General features: G+C 40.6%; 1 protein-coding gene across 2 annotated transcripts; it reads right to left on the bottom strand.

The window, feature by feature from the left end:
- Positions 1-2030: 2030 nt before the first annotated feature.
- On the bottom strand, positions 2031-27526 carry LOC135255230 (BTB/POZ domain-containing protein kctd15-like). 2 transcript variants are annotated; one of them, XM_064336108.1, is made up of 5 exons: positions 26680-27526; positions 23196-23371; positions 17699-17843; positions 10745-11050; positions 2031-5528 (listed from the first exon to the last, which is right to left on the bottom strand). In XM_064336108.1, the coding sequence occupies exons 2-5, from the start codon at positions 23357-23359 to the stop codon at positions 5370-5372; spliced, it is 774 nt and encodes a 257-aa protein (XP_064192178.1). In that variant the 5' UTR covers positions 23360-23371; positions 26680-27526; the 3' UTR covers positions 2031-5369. The 2 variants fall into 2 exon arrangements, with proteins under 2 accessions (XP_064192178.1, XP_064192177.1); XM_064336107.1 differs by lacking the exon at positions 26680-27526 and adding an exon at positions 26342-26655.

Raw genomic sequence — 27526 nt, 5'->3', positions numbered from 1 at the left:
AAAAAGAAATCATAAATCAAAAATCTGACCTTATTCATATGGGTAGTTTTTTTTAAATGTTCATAGGTGAAAACTGTTGTAAGAATCTTGTCATAAACTGGCTGAGTGGCCATCACTTTGACCAAGTAAAGTTCCCTCAGGATTCTATTTCTGATTAAACGGAAAGATTTTGAAAGGACCAAAATGTTGAACTTGGTGCAGAACACAGAGACATGAAAGAAGGTCCTGAAAGGGCTTTTCATAAGACAAGGCAATTTTCTGTGGATTTGTCCATGAAAAGCTGTGTTTGTATACAACTACACTTTGGATGAGCGTCAAATGTTTTTATTAAAGCTAATGCAAAATGACAACTTGTGACATATTGACATTATTTTGATGTCATGTTTTCAAAAACATGCATGGTTGGCAAGAAAAATGTAAGAATTTTGTTCAAGTAACAGCAAATCCATGTTGAAGATGTAATAAAAAAATAAACTCCCAGTCCGGTGTCTGAATGGGACTAAAGGACAAAGGAAAAAGCATCAGAATTTAAAACATTCCATACATTGTCCCAGTAGAGGGTGTCCCAGAAAATTTGCCCCAAAATCATACTATATGATGTTCTGAGAAATTGCAAAAAAAAAACCCTAAAGTTAAATCCAGAGGTCTACAGGCATCTTGTAACATGGGAAATTAGAGTTAATCATAAGGAAAAGTCTGAACAAGTATGGGTTTCATGGAATGAATGCCAGAAGAAAACCCCTTCTCTTCAAAAAGAACACTGCAGTATGGCTTAGGATCTGTACACCACCACAATCATTGAGGCCACCATCAATTCCTCTCTATACCAGCATATCATATAGGCAAATGTGAAACCATCTATCTTGACAGCTAAAGCTTGCCTAAAAGGAAATCATACCACAGGAATATCTATGACTGAATGGCTGAAAAAGAAAAGCAGTCCAGATGTCAACCCCATTGAGATGTTGTGGCTGGACATTAAGAGGACCTTGAAACATCAATAGCAGTTCTGAACCAGTTTGGTAAGGAGAGGACCAGAATTCCTCTGAGGCAATGTAAGAGACTGTTAAACTCACACCGGAAACAATTACTTCAAATTATTGCTGTTAAAGGGGATTCTACAAGCTACTGGGGTGCACTTATTTTTTTTCACAGAAGCCTTCTGCATGGTGGCTTATTTTTGGTTGAATAAATAATCTCAAAGTAAAATCTGTTTTGCGTCATTTGTCACATGGTGTGATTTATTTGCTGTTAGGACTTGGTAAGGACTAGATGAGGGTTAAGTGTGTCCTAATAAAAGCATAGAAAGACAGCGTACTTTATTTTTCACATCACTGTATGTATATTTCCCCCGTCCTCTTTGATGGTTGCGTGTGTGTTGTTCATTTTGCTAAACATATTTCATAGAAAAAATTGGAATATAAAAAAGAACATGGCATACATTCAACATCTCAAACAGGGGCAGAAGAGGGTCAGATTATGTTTCAAAACAAGTAATGTAGGATCAAATGAAAAAGATCTCAGAATTGATCAGAATCACACACCTGGTCACTGTGATGAAAGGCTTTGGTTTTGTGAGATGTGGTCAGGCTTCCTGTCCTCATATTTTCAAAGTGGGCTTTATTAACATTACAACCATAGATTCAGCTCCTGTGTTCATTCTATCCTTAGTACCTCTTGATTACAGAAGATTCCAGTTTGCAACATGAGTTTCAGGTGCAGTGTTATTCATTGAATAGGCATAAGGCTGTGCCCAAGGGCAGAACATGTATTGGCACAAATCAATTGTCCTTGGCCATGCCCCTTAAAGACTATTCATAAGACTAATTTGAACATGTCAGCTTCAGTGGTAGGAGGATATAACTTTAGGAAATAGTATCTGGTCAGTCAACAGAATTTTTATCACCACATTCTTTGCTTCTTGATTGTGCAATTCTTCTACTTCTCTAGGTCCTGAAGAAAATGCTGAGCCTTTAGAAAAAACTGCAGGTAGTACAACTCACTAACTAAATAAAACAAGGGAGTGAACATTTTAAATAAACAGTACATCATTTTATTAACGAAAATATGCAAATAAAATCAAATAATTGACACTGTAAAATTAACACATGCCCTTTAATACTATTGACTAATTATTAAAACATTTGTTTAAATAATATACATTTGCACTTTTGTATACATTTTGAAATGTCTTTCTTTAAAAATCCATATGTACACAACATATTGCTTGCAAATTTTAATTCCTGATTAAAGAGCTTCTCTTTTCCAGGAAAATGAAAATAGGACTAAGAGGTTCTCGTTATTATTAACTTTTTTTTGCCAGAACACACACTCAAACCGAGAGTCCTATTACATATCAATGTACAAATATTTATACAAGTGACTAGTCTTCAGACTAAATAGCACACAGAGAAGTGGTCTCCCCCCTTTGTTTATGGATTCAGCTCAGGTGAGCAGATATTCATTGGGGGACAAGAATCAGGGCAGTAAACAGAAGAGAAATTTCTTTCCAAGACAAGAAAGACTTCATTCTTCACAGTGACTCTACACAAGCATCAGAACAGGACTTCAAAAAAAAGCTTCCAAAGTTGGAGTTGCCGTCACTTTCCTTGTCTAAATATCACACCATATTACTTGCATGTCTATAGAACGCGGTAGCCTATGTGTCTTCCACTGGGATAGGTAGTGCTGTCTTGTGTTGCAGAACAAAAGCAGAAATATTCATTAGTGGGCTGGAATCGCTGCCACTGAGTTATAGACTCTTCTAGCCATGGATGTATAGCTGTATGTGTGCTTCCGGGTGAGGAAAGTGTGGAGGTTATTTCATCAACAAACAAGTAGTCTCTGTGGTTATTTCATCAACAAACAAGTAGGTAGGAAATAGAGTGCAACGAAGTTACTTTACAGTACCACCAATTTCTGTTCCCATTTCCTAGGTGAGCAAACGATCACAAGCTACTCAAAAATGAAAATTCCCTTTATGTTCTGGCAAACTGCCCCTTCACATTAATGTTCCTATTTTTGGTCAGGCCAAATAAACAAAAAACAAACAAACAAAAAAATATCACAAAAAATACTCAAAAGGGAAAATTCCCCTTGCGTTCTTTCTGACAATCTGCCTCCAGAATTTGAATGCTCCTGTTTATCAGTTACACTTTGTCTTTTAAGTTGTTCTCTTTGATCAAGATCTGATAGACAAATATAATGAGTTTAAACAGTTGTCTTCTTCTATTTATATTTGGCTAGCAGGACTAAGTTTCTTCTCTGGACTTGGAGGGAAAAAAACAATCCCATATGTATGGCCAGGCTACAACAAACTAACTAGAATCGAAATGAGCATGCTTTGTCACGCCCGACATATTTCAAGGTCACAGCATAAGCCATGAAATTAATTCTCTTCTGTCCTAGTGACTGCCTTTCAGAAGTGGAATGAGTAAATGGGAGGAACACTGAACCTGACACCACTCTCAGGTGGGCCAGCTTGTCTGTGTTGTGACCTGACTGACTTAATTCACTCCACCTCCCAGCAGAAAGCCCTTGGGGCCCTGGTTACACCCGGGAATAATGGGCCCATTTCAGACATCACCAATGCGGGGGTGGGGCAGGGTTGCTGGGGGGGTAACAGGAAATAACTGCCCCTGGGTACGACCTCGACAAGGGGCCTCACCGACTGCTTCCATAGTCACGCCTCGTCCCAGAGAAAGCGGGACGGGGGGGGGGGGGGGGGGGATGGGGGGACTGCCAAGTGCAAAAAAAGGAAATCGAGCACAGAGCAGGCCCACTCTTCATAACTATTCCCCCACAGCAGGTTCTGATACTGGTTATCAGGTCCTAAGCGGACCTGAAATATTATGGCGGACAGTCATTGTGGCCCAATGCCAATTAGGAATCGTACGCCTACAAATGCTGAAAGGTATTTATAAAATTCACTAAGTTTACTACAGATCATCATGGCCAATGCTAATTTGACATAAAATAGCTTTAATTGTTTTATTTTCTTTTTTTGGAATGTTCAATTTGTTATTCATGGAAATCTTGCGCTTGTGGGTAAACCTACCATAAAGGATACAAATTATGAGAGAACAATACAAAGACCATAAAAAAAAATTATTGTGTATTTGGGGGTGGAATATTGAGAAACATCAGAACAGCGCTTTCGAATATCCAGGTACCCCTCCAGCATTATTAGAACAATGAGGCCTTCTATGATTCTGAATGCATTAGTAACTAGACTACTTTAGCCACGTAGCCTCCAGATACAATAGTGTTTCAGCCACTGCCAAACAGTTCCTACTCATGCCTTCAAACCAATGACTCTTGCAAACAAATTCCAGAAATCCTTCATATGAAAAAACAACTAAAACTCACACTTTGTAAGTCATTGTTGCAAAATATCAAAAGATGAAAATGTACTATATAAACAACCTAAAATGATAAGTTTGGCACCGAAAACAGATTGAAAGAAGCAGGATCATTTGAGTTGGAAATGAGCCAGGTTGGCGGTGTGCTATGTTGTGTAGTGTAGCCTGTTGTGCTGTGCTGTGTGGTTTGTCTATATCCTGTACCGCACTGTATGGTTGTGTTGTCAGTGTGGTTTTGGCTTGTTTTTAGTGTTATGTGCTCTGGTACATTGCTGTTATGCACTATGCTATGCTGATGTGTTACACGGTGTGGTTGCGTCTTGTTCTGTGGTTTGATGTTGTGTTGAGGCGCACACTGTTCCATTCGGTATCCAGTAAGCCGGTTGGACCCTACTGACTTCCAATGAGTGCTAAGAAAATGGCTGAGCCTCCACACATAAGCACTGTCCTTGAGCACAGTCCATGAAATCTGTCCATGAGTGCAGTCTTATGAAAACCATTCATGAGCACTGTACATGAGAACAGTCCATGAGCGCAGTCCATGAAACAGTCCACACTTCCACACAGAACAGACTGGCGTCATATGGACCGAACGACATGACTGACCACGCTCAAGTGAGAGACTGGCCTTCCCTCCTCCATGGAGTGTGCTCTCATGTCCTGGCACATGGGACTGAGAGCCTCGTAAAAACGGGGAAAGAACATTTGGCAGCAGAAGGAGAAATTGTCCATCTGTCTTTGATTCTTCTTCACAGGTCCTTGTGTGTTGAAAATTCTTTGGGTCTTAACAGAATCAAGACATTTTTTCGGCCTATTTGACATTACATTCCCGTCGGAACGATGTGTTCCACAGAACTAGAGATGTGAGCTGAAGACTTCTAACCCACCGCGGTTTCAGGTTTCAGAGTGGGGTTTACATATAGGCAGGGGCAGGGGCAGAGGGAAGGGGGGGGGGGGTTTGTTCTGTTGAAGAGTCCGCCTTGGCACCAGTTCCCTTCCCAGCATGCCTCAGTCAAGGGGCTCCTGCTTTATCCTGATGGAAGTGTTGAGGGGCTGACACCGCCGGTCCTCGCGGCACAGCACGTACTCGCTGAACTGGGAGGAGTCCACGCCCCCGCCACACGATGCCGCCACGCTGAAGCCCTTCAGGAAGAGCCGCTCCAGGACCTGGAGAGAGGGCGAGCAGAGGGGGTCAGAGATCTGTCACCACGGCATTATGACTGAGGTCCGCTGACTGAAGTTTACGTCAAATACTCGACCCCATCAACATGTCAAAATATTCTCAATATTCTCTAAATATTATTATTATCATCACATGCTAACTCCGTATTTATAAGAGTACTGAATAATAAAAAGTCATTCAGTGAACATGCCCTCTGCAGTGGAGTCTAAGCAATTTTTACTGAACTCCTCAGAAATATTCATTCAGTCATGTGATTTCTTCCATTTTCAGCTCAGCAGCCACCATTGTACTAACACCAAATAAAACAAAAACAAAAACAAAAATGGGAAGCACATACTGTTTTCCATTTTTACTGGTAGTCACAGGTCAGTGTTAAGCTACACACATAAAAACAGATAACCAAAATGAGTGCAGTCTCTTCCAAGCCTTGTTGCCTGGCGACAGTTGTAAACAGCTGCTGGTAGTACTCACGTTGATGATGAAAGTATAACGCAAACGTATCGTGATTTAGATCTATGGTAACAGTGTGAAAGCAGACCAGTGGGGGCAGGGGGACAATCAAACTCTGATTTGGACTCAAGCAAGTGAACCAAGCGTGAAAACGGCCTTAGTAGCCCTGGGATCAGCGAGGAGGAGGGGTTAGAAAAAATAAACCACCACTTTCATGTGCAGAGGTATGAAAGGACCTACAAATCATATGTCTTTCATCACCTGCTAATCTTTACCCACAAGCATATTAACTGCACAAATGAGATTTGGCCACAACAGGTCAATAAGCACATAACAGAATCCCATCTCTGTGAGAGAACAGGGTCTGCCCGGGACAGACTGAACCACGTGTGTGGTGTGGGGATGGCTGGTTTAAGCAGCCACACCTGCCCAGGGTCAAGTTAATAAGACCTGGCTAATTACATAATTGGTTAGATAATTTGCCAGGCTAATTGGACCCGGGAACAGGGGCGGCTGCACCTGTTCATAATTGGTGCGCACAGGTTAAATCTGCCATCACCACCCACACAAGGAAAGCCTCTCTGTCATGACAGTGTTTGACATCTGCTCCTTGGCTGTAACATTTTGCCAACCTCATGAATAAATGTGGACTGGGTGTGAACATCGTCTCTCTGTGTCTCTGTGCTGGAGGGCCCCTTGGAAAGCTACTTCGGTGGCCTGTGGCAGGCTCGTTTGCCACAACGTGTTTTCTTGCATTTTGCAGTAATACTTGTAATAACTGTAATACTTCATTAAGACCTTTCTTTTTCTTTGGCCTGTGTTTGAAAAGGAGGAGTGGTGTCCACCTCTGCCTGTGGGCTGGGGAAATGGAGGGGGGTCTACAGGTCTTACAGGAAGTGTTACAATATTCCTACACTCACCATCACAAACATTTCACTTTCATTACTTTTTTTGTCTTCTCTGATATTTCCACTCGAAGAGACAATTTTATTTTTCTGATCCAAATCCTACAGGGTTTTTCCTTCCCTAAATACATCTTTAAATTCCAGCGTGTGAAACACCGGTTCTCTATTCCTTTGGAGTGCACATGAAAATCAATGATCTCTCTCTCTGGGCTACAATGGAAGAAATAAAGCCAAATACATTCACGCAAAAAAGCATGAGATCTCAAGAAACAGAAACATCAGATCATCCGAGCAACATTTATCGATTAAGGGAGTGGGGCTGGGGTTCTTGCAAAGGAATTAAAAGATTATGGAAACAGATATGCCAAACCACAGACTATAGACATGAATGAATTTTCCTTGAAGAAGAGGAGCCTTAGCGTACAACCACAGTCACCTGAGGACTGATAACACTGATTGATTCGTCCCATAGTCTTGACTGAGGAGAATGTATTGATGGCAAGCTAAAGACAACACAAGAGCCTTTGAGTACTCATCAATCCATGACTGCCGACAGGGAAGAATATGTAAATGACATTACCCTAATAGTTTGATTACAGCATCACAGTGCCCTTTATCCATAATTTCCAACATATGTTGAGTGACCAAAAGTGATTGGCTCAAAAGCAACTGGTGGGACAAGGTGCCCTTTCAGACTTCAAGTGACACTACACTCCACACCGGAGGTTTTGCTTTGGCTACAGAACCAGTACTGCCCCGCTAAGAAAGAACGTTATCATTCTTTTACAGGTAAATTACCTTTTTAGTCCCACCATGACTGCTTACATAAGCTGCCTACTGAAAACGGCTGTACTTTTTCCCCCTTCTCTTTCAGAATGAGAGTGTGAATTTGAGAATGCATCTTGAGTTACTGAGTTATGGTTAGGTCATTCATATTCATCTTAAGAACAAGTGCCAGTGAGGTTTATTTTTCATCATCTGTTGTACGACCTCTTTAGATTACCTTCAACTATGCGTACAAGGGGTAATCAAGCCTTGCCAAAGGATTCTCAGCATAAACACAGAAGCAAAATTAGTATTTATGGAATTCCACTTCTAAGCACAGATACAAGCATACAGGCACACACAGACACACACACACGTACACACACATGCACGCACGCACACACACACACACACACACCAGGATGCCAGACACAATTTATTGTTCAGGTCCCTGACATATTAGACAGGGGCCAAAGCGCTTAGCATCCCCAAAACTATGTTCTGTCAATGTGACAAAGCAAGAGTAGTGTCTGGCCTGATCTCAGCACTCAATCAGAATGATGTATGGAGTGGACATGTTGGCTCCTGCATTGGAACCGTGGGCAAACACCTGTGAGAGTTTACATTTTTTAACGGTTAACTTTCATCTTAAAGTGGGCTGGTTTCCGCATTATTCTCTGAACTTTCTCGTGCAGTTAAGACAGCTAATTAAGACGTATGTCCGTGTGTAATTTTGTATAGCATAATTTCTTTTGTATTCTAAATTAAAATGTCCTGAATAACAATACACTTTCAACCTAATTGGGTTTTTACAAAGGATATTGTATTTTTTTAAGTTGTCTTGGGTTTGGTCCATGGCATGGAAAGCCATTTTGTCAGAGCAGGAATACCTACAGGGCATGAGCTGCTTTCCCTGCAAAGTTAAATCCAGTTCCTCTGACTTCTCACACATCGTTTTCACTGTACCCTCACTGGTATTACGACACTGGCAATGATAGGTACTTCCCTATTCTCACAGAGGCTGCACCTTGTACTGCCTGTTCTCTCTCTACAGGGTGGGGCAAAGAGCACTACAGGGCAGGCATCCAAAGACAAGTTGAGGAAGGCAGATAATGATTATTCTCAGAGCTCCTTTACACTTTCCAGCAACAATTGGAAATAACGGAGTAAGCTGTCTGAAAATATCTACCCTTGCTCAAGAAAAAAAACAAACTTTCTGCTTGGTTTGCATTGTCCTCACCCACATTAGCTGGATAAACCTCTCCTGTTCTCTTAAAGGGGGAAGGTCTAAAAAGAGAGAAAACGCTGTTCAAAATGCCCTTTCATCCAAGGAAGGGACATATCTTCAGACAGCTCTTTTGAAGCCAACTGTGTCTATGCATTACTCAGAAAAAAATGATTGACAGGCAACCCTTGGAGTGGAACATATTTTACATACTTCTGCTGGGAACATTTTACATGTAATGAAGAGGGATTTATTTTACTTCAATGAACATGCTGCGGGAGAGCAGGTAATAAAGTGTGAAACTACTGCTGCTTCAACTGGAACAGGCGGCGACGAACCACAACCGAATTCCGGCGTAAACAGACTGGAAAAATGTTGTGTTAGTTGATGTGGCCAATTAGCTATATTGCAAGCCATTTAAAAATCCATAAATTGGAGTATAAACCAGTTTAGGATGTTTGAGAAATTCTAAGTGCGTTTTTAAAAAATGCAATACATGTGCTTCTATCGCTCCGGGCGGTCGTTTTATATTGGAGTCTTTTTAAAAGGGGAGCCACGTCTTAAAAAAGGAGTGAAACATAAATTATGCATATCATTTTCTTTGCTATTTCTCCTTTTCATTTTCCACAAAACATGACCAATGCCCCATGTTTTCTCCCCCTGATCTATAAGGAGCATGTTCAGGATTGGGCTGAGGCTGTAGATATGGTGGGGACTAAGGAGATATGCCCTAACCAGCCACATTCACTTAGGCAGTCTAAATGGTCACAAATTATTTACAATAATCAGACTGCTCCATACTCTTAGAACTGAAAGTTGCATCTCTCCACCATTGAAAATTAAATGCTTCAGTTTTACACATATTATAATGTTCATGACTAACATGGCAATGGATGTTCTGTCCTTGGGCATGCATTTTCATTAATATTACCAAGCTGCACCATGGTAACGGAAGCTCCTTTCACAACCTGGAACCTCCTGCACATAGGGCAGACCATCTGGTAGGTTTACAGAACCTTTGGTATGGTGTCTATGGTAGAAGGCACCATACCAAAAAAGGTCAACTGACCTACTGTCTACTGTTTGGGGACACTAGCGGGAAAGCTATCAAAAGGTTGAAACTGAAGGATACTGAATTACTGTGAAACTTTCTGTTTTCAGCACTATCTGTTAATGGGAGACCTGTGCAAATGAAACTGTACGAATTTCTCATTCCACCCTGTCACCTAAAAACACACCTGCCTCTGTTTTGGCTGATTTTGGCCATTTTGAGTGTCACACTATCAGCACGGGTCCTGACTGATCACTATTGGTCAGACTCACAAGAACAACTCAACTTCTTTTATGCATCTTTTTTATGCAACTTGAATGGCTACGATACCGCATGTAGATAGTATTACCAGCACAACCAGTCTCACACCAGCATTCTACCTTCAACTACCTTCTACCTTGATTCACCCCCTCTCGATCTGGATTATAACATCTTGCCAAATTACATAATGTACCATCTGCCCTCTGAATAAGGTAGGTTTACATTATAATATGAATCAAGAAAGTTTATGAGCCATAATTTCTCAACAAAATGTGTTGACTGATAGAGGTCTATCTTGAATGAAAGTGAAATGAAACTACAACAGGCACTTGCAGCAGATAAAAACTTGGGCTAAATGTGCACATGAGCGCTTGTCTTCAGCAGCCGACCAAGCACAGCAAAAATGAGTTTTCCAATAAGACACTTCATCCCAAACTATCACCAGTATTGCCTAATCACTCACATTAGTACTAAAATGGTGCATTTGCATAATAACCGCCTGTCGTGATGTCACTGCTCCGGCGCCAGTACGGCTGGCCTTACCTGCACGGAGTTGAGCCTGCAGTAGCCGTTGAGCGGGAAGCGGATGACGTGCGTGGGGTCCTGGTTCCAGCCGGCGTTGACCGAGTTGCACATGACGTCTCCGGTCTCGGGGAAGATCTCCTCGATCAGCACCTTCTCGCCGCTGAGGGCGATCCTCTCACCCAGGTCGGGCGTAACGCGCACCACCAGGCAGTCGCAGGGCTGCGCCAGCTTCCTCTGCTCCTTCTCCTGCTTCCATCGCTCCAGCTCCTTGATCATGGGCGTCAGCTGGTAGTACCGGGCCTCCTCATACAAAAGATGGAAGTCCTGCAGGTGGACAGACGGGCACAGGTGTGTAATAGGCAGATGGGAAAATGGACAGATGGGCACAGGTGAGCGATGGGTGGATGGACAGACAGGCACAGGTGTGTGATAGGTAGATGGGAAAATGGACAGACGAGTACAGGTGTTTGATAGGCGGATGAGAAAATGGATGGGCGTACTGACAGAAGGCGAAGGACGTTCTGGGGCTGATTTGTATCAATAAATAAATCAACAAATCATTCAAATCTATATGTCAATCAATCTTCATTTTGAACAGAGCCATATACAGACTGAGTTTCACCATGGACCTTTTCCATTAACAAAACGCTTAAAAAAAGGCCCTTTGAGCTAATCTTGGTAAAACTAAAACGATTCCCTGACCCCTTAAAAGGCAATCAAACTGAACTCCTGGGATACACAGAAGAATAGCTCATTAGGCGTTGTGGCAAAAATAGGGCAGCACGTTTAATGATGCCAGGTCCTGCAACTCAGGTCTTGCGATGGCCAGTTCCATGCATCATGGTGCGGTGGATACAATCCTTACTCATTCAGTAAACCCAGATGGACACTGCAATGCAACCTCTTAGCACAAGTGTTAATTATTATTGTTTGCTTGGTGGACGTATAGGGCCTTATTTTTACAGTCAAGTCACAATTGCCCTTGCTAGCGGTAACTCAAGGTGATGACAAATTATGGTGTGTCCAACTTCCAATTTCAGTCATTTTGTCACACCGAGCTTTAGCACAACTACAGCGCAGTAAAAAAAAAATGTTGGTTGATGGTTTGATAGAAATGAATTAATTTTGGGGTTTAGTTTTATTATTGCCAATCAGCTCGCCCCATTTCTTTCTCTTTAAAAACTGTGCGTTGGCACCACAACCAACTGCTAATTTTGTCACGGTCAAAGAGCACGCATGTTATTGAGGGTTATTGGCTCCATTACCAGCCTATTTATAAACCAATCCCCTTCAAATTAAATATATTTTTCAATTATATACCAGTCTTTGTTTCTTTGCAGTCAATATTTAATACCACTATGCAAAATTGAAAAAAAACATCACTTCAACTAAATTTCATTAATTTCAGACATGCACTTGATAAGATGAATGTACACTCACTAGAGAAACATCTCAGCAGCCAACCCTGCTTTCTCGTACATTTTTTGCATCCATTTATATACAGCTTTTGCATTTGTACATCTGTTGTATTTGTACACCTGGATATGTATTGAAGCAATTCAGGTTTCAAGTACCTTGCTCAAGGGTATAACAGCATAATCCTATCTGGGCATTGAACCATAGCTGGCCATTTTTTTAACCGTCATACTACACTGCCGCTGCTATCTCGTGTAAAATTGCTGACTACAAAGGCGGGGATGAGGGTTTGCTAAAAGATTGCTCATAGTGTAAATCTACATTCTCACTAATTATCCTACAGTTTATTTCTAATGTGACAACTGCTCATTCTCGAACTCCTAAAGCTTACAATTGATACAGGACTGTTAAAATATTGACTGAAGCAATCACAACAAAGTTTTTTTCATAAACTCAAGAATTATAGTATTCAAGCCATTGTCCCATAATTCAGGGAAGTAAATGTGGACACGTTGGGTTCAAGAAGCTTGTATATGTACTGTACTCCCTCCGTTGACAACCTATAGTGTATCCATGGAGAAAGCCAGCGGATTAATTCGGTCTCTAAATAACCTCCACCCTGCAAAAACACCCTCGAGCTGTACAGGATCCTGCAGGAATGGAGACACCCTTCTCCAATATGATTGGTCAAAGGGCGGTGTTTTTATACATTACAATCCGACAGCCTGAACCTGCCCCGGACCAGGTTAGCCGTACAGTGTAAGTTACCATGGCAATATACCCCCAAGTGAGTCAGCTTCATCATATGGAAAACTCAGGATTAAAGCTTACGTTAGCTCGCTAACCTTGTAATCTTGCTTTGTAGTACACCCCTCTGGAGTCACTTGCCATCTGGAGTCACTTGCTATTGATGTCCAACAAATGCTTACGTAAACGGGTTTACTACAGACTACGAAACTAGCAGACCAGGCGCAGGTGCCAAGTTTTCTGTTGGCAGGACATGAAACTAACACTTCCACTTGTGCCCAGGCACGTTTGCGCTTGCATTGCCATGAAAATACGGACCACAGTCTTAAATACATGATAATCTGTATAAGGTTTTGGAGCCACACACAGAAGGAAGACTTCCATCTGATTGGTTTTCATACATCACTCGGCATTTCATGGTTTCTCAGTTCTTTCCCTTGTGTTTTATTCAGGACGTCTGTGTGCTACACCAGGCATGCAAAACCTAGCGTGCACATCACGCACACATCCTCCACACATACCAACCCCCCTCCCCCACCTCCCCCCGTCACATACGCTGCTGAGCCCAGGGTGCCCGGTTGGATCACAGTACTTTGTTTCCACACAACCTCACAAAAAGGGCATTGTGCCTTCCCTTTGCTGGATCCTACCGTGGGAACCCAGGAGAACCTAGCTAAAAGCAGAGAAGAAAAGTACCTGCTGTTGTATGCACAAGCAGTTATTAAGTAGAGAGACAATGGTGTCCAGGAATGTATGTGGCTGGACACGTTAAGCTGACTCCACTGTGGCTGTCACAGGTCTGTGGAGGGTTTGACAGGGTGCATCTCCACTGAGAATGTCTCCGTGCAGATTGCCTGGCTCCGCCCCCGGACCATGGTTGCTAGAGGTAATTTGCCCTGTCACTCTTTGCCTCTAATTTCCCGCAAGACCAGATGGCACCAATGTTGAGTGCTTAGCCCAGAAAGCACTGTGGAGGGAGAAAAAAAATGCCCAACTCGAGCAAGCATGCTGAAAGCCTGATTTATGGGACAAAGCTGCATGTTGTCAGGCTTTTTCCTGCATTGAAATGTCTTAGGCAGGCCGCCTAAGTGTTTTCTCAAGCTGTCTAAGCCACCTATGGGAGAAACCAGTTAACCTTTTTTTTCCATCTTGACATTGTATGACTTTTCCTAATTTGATGAAATAGTAAACATGCAAGAAACACAATTTTACCTGTATTATACAAGTTTGAAATCTAAATAAATGCAAAAAATTCACATGGCACTTTTAGCATTTCGAAAAAAAGAAACTTAAAAGACCGAAACCAAAAAATGTAAAAGCCAGAGCCAGAATCTAAAGGAAATAAGTTTTCAATTTGACAGAATTGGCACCAGATGCTGTCTGTTCACAAGGACTCCATGCAAAGCATAAAACCCTGACTACAGGTAAAAAGACAGCCAAGTAAATTCATTTGTGTTGCTTGCAAACAGATGCTGGCCCCTCAGTATACCCAGTATTGCCAACAAGCCGCATATGCCTTGCGCCCCTGATTGATTCTGAGATGCGCAATGATTGTACAGAACTGTTCTTGTAGGACCTTCACTTATAACTACCCTACTACACTGAACAGCCATACTGGTCTGCTTGATGCATGAAAGTCCTTTAAGGCACATTCAGTGATGGAGAGGGTTCCTGCCTCCATTTGCATCTTCCTGTTAGGAAGACCAGATGTACAGTAAGGGAAGGGAGAAGGAAAGGTAAGTGTTGGGGAGACCAGGAAGACAGAATGTACCATTATGCTCCACGAGGCAGAGCCAGCAGGTCTGTCAGAGTGACATTGCCTGGTCGTTGCCTGTCACAGATATTATGATAGTAATGTTGTGTTCCCCCTATTCTTAACCTGCACCATCCCTCCACTACTCCTTGGTATGCCTTGGTATAACCTCACCCCCACCCCAGACACCCTTGTTGCAGTGCAGGGGTAGAGCAATGTTTTATCTCAAGCAGATGTTCTATGTTCTAATGTTTAGAATCACTGCGTGTGAAAGGGCGGTGTTTCGTCATCCTCCTCCCTCTCCCTCCGTTTTCTCGCCCTCGTAATGCTGCTGACAGAACGCATGCAGAGACATTCCCCTTCAGGGGTCCCCTATGTATCGAAGCCAAGCTCTGCATCCCTCTCAGGTCTGGAGCGAGGGATGGATACGTTTTTAATGGGGGGTTCTGTCCGCGGGGCAGTTTAGTCATCAACACAGGAAGTGCAGAAAACCATATGCACAGTCCCGGTAGCTGAAAGGAACAGGATACTGAGAAAGAGAGAGTAGGGCCCAACAGCTGGGCCAAGGCCACTCTGAGGGAGAATTCAACAGAAATCTTGGCTCCTGAATGATGACTGTGTCCACTTTCCATACGCAAGGCAAGCTCTGCCTGCAAACTTCATTTCTACCTGATTGGAATAACACTTCCCATCTCTAAGACATGGAAATAACACAGATCCAAGAAGATTCACTACACAACACAAGATCCACTCCCTCTTAAGGGAAACACTACTGTAAAAAAGTAGCCTTTTCTGATATAATAAAGTCAAGTGCACAGATCAATTCACTGCATTTAGTGTCTGAAGTAGATGTAAAACAAAGTTATTCTGAAAAAGAGAATAGGAAAACCCATTTTTGTATTAAAGAGAACTATTTAAATGGTTCTGCTGTTAACAGTAAAACTGGTTTCCCCACAACTTTTTGGAGGGATTTTTCAATTCGACCCTCACTTTCACAATGATTTAGGAAAACACACAGCATCCTCACCCCCAGCACTGGAGAATCAAGCCTTTCGGCGACCTCAGGCACGATTTTGAGCAGATAAGGAGATGTGTGCTCAATTCTGTCTGACAGCATTTGCGTTTCTTTCATGTTCACACAAATTGAAAGGTAAGCAAATCGGTGGACTGTGAGGTTACGAATGCGTTGCGGTTCTGCACATCACTTGCTGAATTTTAAATAATTTTCTTTGTGTTTATGTGTGTGTGTGTGGGGGGGTGGGGTAGCTGGGGGAAGAGGGGTTGGAACCTCCGTCTGAAAATCATACTTCCTGAGGTGAATACACAAGCTGACGTTATACACCCTGGGAATGTACAACTGACCGTGTTGTACTTTCAGCATGCTCTTATCACTTCCATGCCAGTGATACCACTGCCACGTTTATGCAAAATATATGTGTAGCAAGCAAGTGCTTGCAGCCAGAGTAATAATGTGAACACATACAGTATAATGTGAACAAATACTCCACAATTTTACATTTGTAATCAAACAGTTCACATGTGGTCAAAGTGTGCATTGTCAGCTTTTATTTAAGGGTATTTCTTATAAGGGAATAAGTATCTAACATTTTAAAAGGGTAACTAAAGTTTTCTCTTCAACATACAAAACACATGTTCAATTGGATTCTGACCAGATGAAAGACTTGGCCAGTCAAGCATTTTACAGTTTTTACCTTTGAAATACCACTTCTGCAGTTCATGTTTGAGCTCATTGTCTTGCTGTAGGATGAAGGGCTTTCCAATGAGTTTGGAGGCATTTACTTCAACTTGAGCAAATAATATAAGATGCTACTGTACACTTCAGAATTCATTCTGCTGCTGCTATCAGCAGTTACATCTTCAATGAAGACAAGTGAGCCTGTGCCTGTGGCAGCCATACATGCTCAAACCATAACACCACACTGCACCCGCTCACAGCCGGTTTGAGTGCTGTCTCCTCCTCTTCCTCTATCACTTCAGCCACAATATTCACAACCCCTCCTGTCCATCATGACTCTTCACCAACCATCCCCCTTCCCACAACACCCCTGCCAGCTCTGAGGAGCACTCACTCTGGGTGGCCATATCAAAATGACCTACTGTAGGCTCAAGGGAGGGAGGAAGGAAGGAAGGGAAGAAGAATTTGCCACTTGAGAGAATTTTTTCAGACATCACTTGTGGTGAAGAAAATTAGCGCTGGGCTTTGGAATGCAGGAGAGAGAAATTCTCAATCTAGACACTATTGTCCCTTCCCTCTTTTCCAAATAGTACTAATATTCTAAAGCCAATCCCTATTTCATTGTGATTATCTCTTGTAGTTCCCAAGGATCAGAACAACAGGACATTAAATGTACCATCACAAGAATGCTATTTCTTTCAATACCTATTTCAGAGGTTTGATATAAAAAAACTTGCTAATTAAAATAATTAATAATTACATTTGCAAGTTGAGGAGTGGATGGCTCAAACAGGATGCGCAAAATGCGCAATGCACAGCAACTACTTAAGGTCATTATTCTTGGACACTAATTTGCAGGTCAAAATTCAGGTTATATGTTTTCACAATTACATTTTTTAATAGATAGTGACAATTTACATGGAGTAGCTGCAGTGAAAGTCTACATGTTCATATTAATCAGGAAGACGAAGGTTTGCGAGTAGGACATCTGTAACCCCCCCCCCCCTTATTGTTTTCTAAACTGTGACTACTTCACATTTTGGACACTTGGAGCCAAATCAAATCAATACACTTGTACAGAATTTTAACAGAATTAAAAAAGGTTCTATGCCTTATGTTACAAAAGGACAAATCATAGATACTATCTGCTTTGATCAGTACTTAAATATGGTCATTTAATTCAGACTATTAAACCTTCAATAATGCCATCCTGACAGAGATGCCGAGGCAGTGCAACATGGTAAAATAGCGGGATTGCAATATCCAGATCAATGATGAAGAACGCTGAACTAAATTACTGCACATATGACACATTTTCTACATGTTCATGGAAAAACAAACAGCACAGCATTCCATTTACCTTGAAGTCATCTGGGAGGAGAAGTTTGCTGGTCCTTAGAAAGCTGAGAATGTACCGGAATATCTCTCCATCTCGATCGATGAAGTAGTGCTGCTTCAAGCTGTCCAACACAATGGGCTCCGTGCCATTGAATAACCGGCTGATTCTAGAAATGGAAAACCAGAGGTTTTGTTTAAAAGGCATGCTAACATTCCCCATCATTTGTATTTTGATCATATTAGTAAAAATTGCTTTCTTGGGCAAACATCTGTTCTATTAATCATAAGGAGCAAGGGACTAATTTAACAGTTATTGATGAATTAATTCCTGCAAAAGAGCTCATGCTTTTCATATTAATAAACAAAAACATTGACAAAAACATACATATTGGCACAATATGCACAATACACAATTGTGAAGATTGTTACTCTGCCACAATGTGCATAACTTAAATAAACATGAAAAGTACCACAACTACAACAATTTGACCATTATAAGACCATAAGCTTGGACAACTGTGGTGACTTATGCTGGTGACTAATGAAAACTCAGTTCTGTTGATGGTTAAAACGTGGAATCATAAATAGTATCAAGGACTTCAATGATAAGACTAGACATCATATGTTCAATTCATTATGGAGAGGTTTCTTGATATGGATTGAGTGTTAGGGAACAATACAAGTATTCAAACAGATATGCTTTGAAGTTCACGAAAAAATATGATTTAAAGCTATTTTAATTGAATTTATAAATTCAGTTTTCATGTGTGAGGACAACATTATGAAATACAAGTACATGTGATTTGAAAATTCCTAGCAATAAGAAATTCTGTTAAACTTTGTATAATATTGTATTTACTGTATTGATATTTGTAAAATTATTTTTCATTTCAGCAAGGGCCAAAATCATAAGGCAATGTAAAAAGAAACCTTAAAACCTTATTAAATTGCCAACACTTCCCTCAGTACATTACTCCCAGAAAATTGCACTACAATTGCAATTATATTGAACACCACCCTTAGTTTTGGAATTGTACAGTATAAACAATGAAAGTACAAAATCATAATGAGAGCACAGTGTAAACAATCCCATTTAAAAAAGTACAAAAATTTTCTGTGTATCGTAGGGCAGTAGGATGCTGATTCCAATCTTAAAACTGACCATGATCAGTTTGAATATGCATACTTTAATCAGCCGAATTAAATAATATCTTTTCCAGCACCTTGTAACATGGAAATATGGCTGTAGACTAGAGCAGCATGGGAAGGTCCCCTGCATTACAGACAGGCTGGCTATGAGAACCCGTACGTTGTGCGTGTCCTCAGCTGACCTCTCACGACTGGGCTCACGATTAAAGGACCGGAAGCCATGATGTTGGCCATGAGGAGTCGCAGAAGCCAGGTCTGGAATCCTTCAACGTCTGCGTCCAGATATAGCCCTCGGACAAGTTTAGACAATGTCCATTTCCCTGTGATGTTGTCTCATGATGTACCTCCTTGTCTTTGTAATTTATCTCTCCACGCAAACTGGTTTTGTGCGTCTGCGTGTGCAGGCTGGCGGCGTGATGAAAAACAGGAGACTCTCGTCAGCCGTTTTTAACATTACATTCATGACTCACACTTTCTCAAAACAATGTTAGCCCTCTCTATTCAGAAAAAGGTAAGTTATGCTCGCCTATGCTGATGATTACATCCATGTGCATAAGTGGTGGGGCTGTGCAATTCACACATAACGAATTGTAGAATTAGTGCAATGGTGATTGAGTATATACCACTATTTTATTAACTTAACCTACATCTTTAAGATTTTTATTTAAGTATTATGTTATAACAACAGAGCTACTACAATTTAAACAACAGCTGCTATGACTACTGCTGATAAATAATAGTAATAATAATAAATTGTGCACAGCATAAGATATATTCATGCTCTCTCTACAAAAGCTATTTTTTGCAAGCCCACACGTTTTTCAATGGTAATAGTAATTCAAGGACAGATATGAAATGGAATGCAAGACTGACATTTTTCATTATTATGTATGCAATGCCATTTTATTATGTATTCAATGCAATTTCATAAAGATTCAACACAAGCTATCTATCCAGCTCCACAGTGTAACCTTGTGACAGTGTCTACACAGCATGGCACCTCAGAAAGCAGAAAGCACTGGCTGTGTCCTTCTTTTGTAGGCTGCTAAAAACAGCTGGTGCAAAGACAGGACTTTACTGATATCATCACACTGATGTAACCAGCTCTTTAAATAGCAGCACATGCATTTACACTGCAGCCAAAATCAAATGAGCCGGGTTCTCGCTAGCTGTGCCTGTCCCTACATATGTCAAAACCTGTTACAAATAATAACAAGAGACAAAGCCACTACAGGAAGTTCAAAGTGCACAGCGGCATCAAATTAGTATTCTAAAAATCCATGAAACTAATCAAACAGAGTTTAAGTTGGTGTCCCTCCCTCTGTACTGTAAGCCTGTCTGATTCTGATGGCTGGCTTCTTCACGTGTGGAGAGGATCACTTCAGGTGAAATCAGGTCTCTTCCTAACTCCCTTCCTGTTAGCTAAAATAACTCATACACCACACCAGTGCGTGGATGTTCTCTCCACTCTCCTCTTTTCCCCTTGCTACTCTCTGTCTCTTTCTCTTGTTCTTTCTCTCTCTCTCTCTCTTGCTCTCTGTCTGTCTGGAAATCGATGCAAAATGCTTTATAAAAAACCAATACTCATCTCACTGTTGTGCCCGCGGTGGTCCTTTCTCATATGGTCTTGCAATTCTTCCAGCTAGAATTTCACCATACTGCTCCAGGCCATCTCTGTTTTTCATCTCTACTTTTTTTTTTTTTTAAAGCAATTAAAATGCTGCCTGTTTTTCTTTTCTTTCTTCCCTTTCTCCTTCCCCCACCCATCTTCTTCTCCCTCCCTTTCTCTACACACACAATATATATGCACGTGATTGTATATCTCTCTGTATACACAGGTTTCCTTGCGGTGTTGTGTGTCATGAGCCACACCAGCGACTTCTTTTTGTTTTTGTGTTGTCGAACAAGTGGGCCCGATGAGCTGCCCTCTTCTCCCACGGTCGCTGAGGGTTTCTGTTTCCTGAGATTGACTCTTGAAGGACAGGGAGCAGCTCTGATTTGAACTCCCAGAGCGTCGCGGGGGAAGCTGATTTGGAGGCAGCAGGTGTTAAGCAAGGCCTTTCATGGACCCCTACATGTCAGACTGAGCCTCTGAATTGTAACGAACAGTTCAGTTAAACTGAGATCAAATGCGGAGGTGTGGGAGGTCAAGTGTTCTGATCGCTGCTGAGCTGAGAGACACTCCAGCGGGTCCACATTGATTTCCGCTAAATCACAACATTCACAACCCCCCTGCGCGTGCACGTGTGTGCGTGTCTCTGTGTTTACGTGTGTATATGTGTTTGGGTGTACCTGTGCACACGAATGCACGTGAATGTGTGTGCAGTTTATAAATAACAACAGCAGACATATTCATCCACAGGGTCAAGCGTATTATTACCAATGGTGCACAATGACGCCATTTGTCCAAAGCATGGTTTCCAGTAATTCACTGGTAAGTCATTTCCTTGGATAGAGAATATTCTCTCTGCTTCTCACAAACCTTCAGTCAGTGGAGCCCAAAGATGACACCTCTAAAGGACCAGCTACACAGACCGATATGAATGTTTCATGACTCCTGTCCCCTAACGTGGGGCATATGAAAGAAGATGAATGGCCTCACATTAGTTAGTAGACTAAGTTTCTCTTCCCACCCTAAATAATTAAACAAGCAATCTATTAAAAGAAATCACCAAATTAAAATTCTCCACAGTAAGACCAGCACTTAAACTGAATCTTGACACCACGCTGTGACATCTTAGGTCTTTCAACTTATTTTTATCAGTCAGTGAAATGGGTTGGTCAGGTATAACTGTATGAGAGTTATCCAGCATTAATTTTTTGAATTTTGTTTTGTTTTCAGTAACACTGATGTCCTCCTTCTGGTGTACTGTGTGCAGTATACTGTGCCTCCTTCCTGGTGTACTGTTTCTCAACAGGTTCCTTTCACAGTAACTGTTGTTTCTTTTAAATTTTAATTCAAACAGATAGCATCATGATAAATAACTATTGTCTCACATTCAGGAGCCATTTAATTTGATATTTGTCAAAAATTCTTACTGTACAGGTTTATTATAGGCTAGTATACTCCAACTAGCACCACAATTATTTGTTGACTTATTGGGATATTACTGAATAGTTATCATGAACAGTAAAAAATATAAAGACATAGTGATGCCATATGAAATACAGCTGAACTATCTCCCATAAATAGTAGTTATTCTTATTTATGACAGAGAGTATACTGTAGGACCTATAAAATGCTTACTATAGGCAAGTCTCAAGAACAATGTTGTGTTTATATATCTTAGGCATGAAAGAATACTGACCTTTGAGTGTCAGGTGAAAAAAGATTTAAAAACACACGGCTGTCAAACTGTCATCTGTCAAACGGCTGTATGTCTCTTGTATGTTTACTTAACCCACTGAAAACTTTACGTGTGTGGTTATATAAACTGAAGCACCTAATATATGAACTAAACCAAATTCATTTTATTGTCATTTTTGAAGATGAAGAAATCTTGTACATTCAAAAAAAATTCAAATTCTCGAGAACAATCTGTTAAATGATGCAATTGACAAATCATACATGATTATAAGAGCTCTGTTCTTCTATTCAGCCTTTCAAACATTTCCATTGGTTGATCATTTAGATAGTACTGCCTTCAAATTAGGACAGGTAGATAGCACTGCCTTCAAATTTAAATACACTGAATTTTCTTTGTCATTAGTAATACCAGACTGAAAATTTGAGGCAGTATAATGGCCCTCATTTGCTGGGTTATAACCCAAACAAAACAATTATATAAAATCCCTAAATATGAAAACAATTCCCTTTCACAATGTGCGATGCTGACTGATGTTATTGCTCACTCTTCTTGTTCCTTTAATATATTTTGTGGAAAAGTATAATGCAAGATAAGATAAATCCACCTGGCCAACTTGTGTCAACGAGTAGCCTTTGTATATTTTTCAACCACATTGTAAGATTTATATATTAATAAATGTATTTATAAAAACTCTTATTATGTTTTCAATGATACATAAACCTTATTTGGAAGATTCTTACTGGGCACTGGATTTTAAGTTGACCCCATGATGATGCGCAATGCAACATTTCAAATAAATTCCAATAAATAAAACAGCCTATTTTATGTAGAGAACAGCAGTGCTTGCTAATCATTACTGAAATAAACCAAGAACCACCTTTAAAAGTAAATAACCTTTTCAAACTGCTTATGAGTCTGCATTCCTCAATTTTTGCAAATGTATGACGATGTGACAGGTGGCATGAATGAACCCTTGCCCAGCCTTATGACAGCATATTAAGGCTGAAGTTACGCGAAATGAAGCCATGTGGTGTGGATTTAAAAACTTGCACGCGGTCTTACCTTGAGTCTGGATATTTGGTGAGGGTTGCCAAACTGCTGGTGTACATGTGTCCCCCGACATCGATGTGAACAGGAGCATTGGCTTTCGTCAGCTGAGCTGGCAGAGGGATTCCTTGAGTGACCAGAGGAGACACTGGAGACCGGGTCAAAGACAGCCGTGACATGTTTTTTCCTTCCTGTGAGCAAGCAAAGGAAACAATAAGCCCTGGATATAAGTGTTCAGGTTCCCCAGAGTCACTAACCTCAAATGATCTCAAGTCACCTCGAACCCTTCAGTGCATACGCAACCCTGACTCTTATTACATCACTTCCACATCTGCCCTGCTGCATATTTAGCTTACAAATCGCTGGCACGTCTACTCTAATTGAGCATATTTTCCCCCTTTTCATAGTATCACTGGAGGTGATTTTTTTTGTAGTTTATAAGGTCCTAGACCACCATACATACAGTTACCATTTTGACAGAAAATTAACCATAAAAATGACCAATCACACAGTAATATTAAGCAAAATACCTGATAAAAGGCTTGTGTCAGCCATGAAATATACCTCAGTATCTAATAATGAAATTTTAATAAAACTTAAAATGTGAAAAACAATTAACTATAACTGATTTTTTTAAACAGACAAGTAGAAATCATTGCACATGTTTTCTTATGCCTTTAATTTCTCTTCATAATATGAATGGCTTAGGCAGTAAAATCCAACAGTGTTTTGGGGCACATGACCAAGATTTGCAGGAAAATGCATTATTGGTCTGTAAATTCTTAAGCAACATGTTAAACTTGACATTTTTAATACACTTGACCAAATCAATTTAGGTTTCCCGTATCAGAGTGAATAAAATGAACAAATTTGACCTCCTTTGAAGAGAAGGAATTCTCAAAGGTGTGAACAGAGAACATACTACAAAAATAAATTCTGGACAAAAAAAAACAAAAACAAAAAACATTTAAGTCTGAATATCAACTTCAATGTTCACCTCAATAAAGAACACACCTGTTATCTACTGAGCATGATGCAGCACAGGTTATGCTGCAGACAGCCATGGGCAAGGTCAAAGGTGTTAACCAAGGTTGTTGATTTCGTATTGCTCCGAAAGTCTTTACAAGTTACAAGCTAACCTAATTATTTGATACCTACAGGTGTCATGTGATCGCATTGGTGTGTCCTCTTCATTTTATGTTTATACGTTGTACGTCAATCTAGTACGTGGTCTATACAGTATTCTTGGTTATTCGTTTATTTTCATTATAACAACCGTGTTATTATTTTTAATAGAATATGTTCAAACGTTCTGAAACCTAGAGCGAAAATAATTGATGACTTTACATGACATCAAAACCAGCAAAACCTCAACAATCTTGCGCAATCAGTTTTACATTAATTATAAACGTAAAGGTTAATTAGACATGTGGCATTTCTCTTAACCACAATCCAGAAATGAAGTGACGCTAATTTGCATATGAAATAAACTGATATATGAAATTGTCTCCATATTAGCCAAGGTTGTGGTGATTTAAAAAAAAAAACTCTTAAGCAGCGTACGAATGATTTAATCGGGTAGCCTACTCCATCTGTGTAGTCTCTGATTTGGGAATCTATTATTTTAACCATAAAAGGTATAAACAGAAGGCGGTTGTCAAAGCTCTATTCAGTCCTTTGCTGTAGGCGAGACGCCTGCGGCCGAGAATGCTGAAAGGCCACAGAAATTTCCAGGGTGTTGCCTGCTTCGCTGCGCACGAAACCTTCAGGAATACTGTTCATTTAATACACACTGTGGGTGATATGTTTCAGATCCCAGTGAAAGAAAGACTTCAAAAGACTTAAGAACTTTTGGGCGTATGAAGCAATCCCACCTCTTCATATAGCCAAAGGCCATGGTAACCAATACTGATATTAATGTTGGGAGAATATACTACACACACACACACACACACAGCGCGCGAGAACAAGAAACAAACTGGGATGCTGAGGGAGGGGTAGAGGAGGTTAAGGGTTACATGAAAATAAAGACAGACTGCCCAAGGGTTTGGAAAAGAGGGGGGAAAGCCTCGTGAAATGGAAAAGGGGCTAAATATGAGATGGCGTAGCAAAAACTTACACTACATAATACATTATTCGAGAGAATGGAAGGATTGTCCATACTAAAGAGACTTGGTTTTATTAATGCATGACAGTTTATATCCCAATTCACGTTTTCTTAAGAGTCCCTATGAAAAAATAAACACCCCGACAGGAAAAGACCACTGTCTCCTCTTTAATGACAGATCCCCGACATCAGTTCACTGACTAGTGTGTTACCATTATTTCTTATTGCCCAAATACTATTCAGAAGTATTGCGCCCGTGGTAGCTCAGACATGAGAACGTGTAATGAATAGCCCAGGTCAACTTTGTTTTTCCTCTAGAAAATGACAATCACGCAGTAAAATCCTGAGATGAAAGCGGACTTTAAAATATATTTCCATAAACTTTTATATTGGTTGTTTTTATATTTTGCCGGGTATAAGCCAAGAAGCATTTGAACGATAAAGGACCATCAGACGTTTATTAAACCACCAAAGGTAATTTATCCTTCACCAAGGAAAATTAATTCAAGATTCTGCAGCTTTAATAAAAGTTCAAGATATGTAGATTCTATTTTGATATAATGAGTTATGCAAAATACGTCATAATACCTTCCAAATAACTCAGCAATAGCAAAGCGCATTTTCACTTCTTGCCCTCCTATAACACTCATTGGTGCCCAGTGGGTAAATTCTACCAATTGTACAATATGGCGTCTTTCTCACACACACACACACACACACACACACACACACCTGATAGGGATATTAAAAATAAGATGACATATTAGAATATCCAATTACTAGGTTAGACTTGCGATTTGGTGTCTAAATATGTTACTGCGGACAGCGTTTATTATAATAATTCCAAAATTACAAACTGCTCTCCAATATCGCGAGGAAAAATATCCTTGCTGTCAGTTGAAAACTGAGAACAGTGTAGCCTACTTAAGCAAACAGTGCGGTGAGACTACTTCCTTGATGAATGAAAATAAAGGAATATGCAAAGACATCAGACATTATAACATTTCGACCGAACAAAAATTATTAACGTACAAGGAGGTCCTGCGTAGCCTACCGTTTCAAACATTTTAGGAAGTCCGAAGAAATCCTAGGCGTATTCCCAGTTGAAGGTTGTGTTAGGCTATCCTTTTTCTAATGCTGCAAGTTTCGTAAAACTAAGTAGGCTACGATGCATTACCCCAGCATTCCACGAGTCTGCCTATATTCCATTGTGGTGAAAAGTCAAAATATCCGATAACTATAATTTAGAATTACTGAATGTTAACAGCAGTGCATTGAATTAAAAAGGGTTGCTGTTGCTTTAAAGAACTATACTGTAGCTAGTGTTGTCTTGACTAATCCAGACCAGACACTTTCTACAAAAGCGACACAGGAAGCAAGCAGCGTCCTTACCTCGAACGTAGAAGAAATCTCTTTCCCTTTCTCGGCGCTTATTTCTGTAGACTTTAATATCAGATGGTCGACTGCCACGGGTTTTTTCCTGTCCTTCTTTTTGCTAAAATGAAACTGCTGGGTCTCTTATGAGAAGAAGAAAGGCAATAATCCGTCTCGAAATAACAGAGGAGAGCTAAAAAAGAATTCTTGCTCCAGGCTTTCCAAACGCCTCTGGGGCAAGGATTAGGCTACAATTAGCTCAACCCTACTCGCACCCTATAGCTCATTTTAAGACAAAAACTGAGAATATTTCCTGGTTTTGTCGAATTTATTATTAGAATTAGACGGAATTATTAGTTTTGATTTCTTATTTTCTGACCAAAAATGAAAATGCTCCAATCAATGTAACGGTTTTAAGTTCTGGTTTGGAGGTGTCTAACGGTTTGACGTTCAGTACCAGGTCAGTGTTACGTTTCTCAAAAGATTTAGAGAGGAAAAGAACAGATTTTAATCATTGTCATTTCGTCTGATGCAACATTTCCCCAGGCATTTTCGGCTAGGCATATATTTCCCAAAATAAGTAACGCAGGGTACGCTTCTCACATCTCTTGTACTCAGAGAGATTATTGAAGCGCACTGTAACTTGTTGATAAAGTGTCTATATAAGAAATGCTGATGTTGAATATGCAGATCTCCATAAACAATTTCCATGCGGCAGTTTTTCCTGTCCTGTCTCTCCCTTCCTAATGTCTCGTATTGTAACGCCAAATTTCCTGTAGGCCATTAAAACCAAATGACGTCTATCGACATGCATTCTGCCATCGCAAAAAGCCCCCTCACAACCTGCCTCCAGCGAAACGCGCCA

Source organism: Anguilla rostrata, chromosome 5 (genome assembly GCF_018555375.3).
Source record: "Anguilla rostrata isolate EN2019 chromosome 5, ASM1855537v3, whole genome shotgun sequence".
Taxonomy (NCBI): domain Eukaryota; kingdom Metazoa; phylum Chordata; class Actinopteri; order Anguilliformes; family Anguillidae; genus Anguilla; species Anguilla rostrata.
Note: the sequence above shows the minus strand (reverse complement) of the source record. Positions and strands in the feature narration are given on the sequence as shown.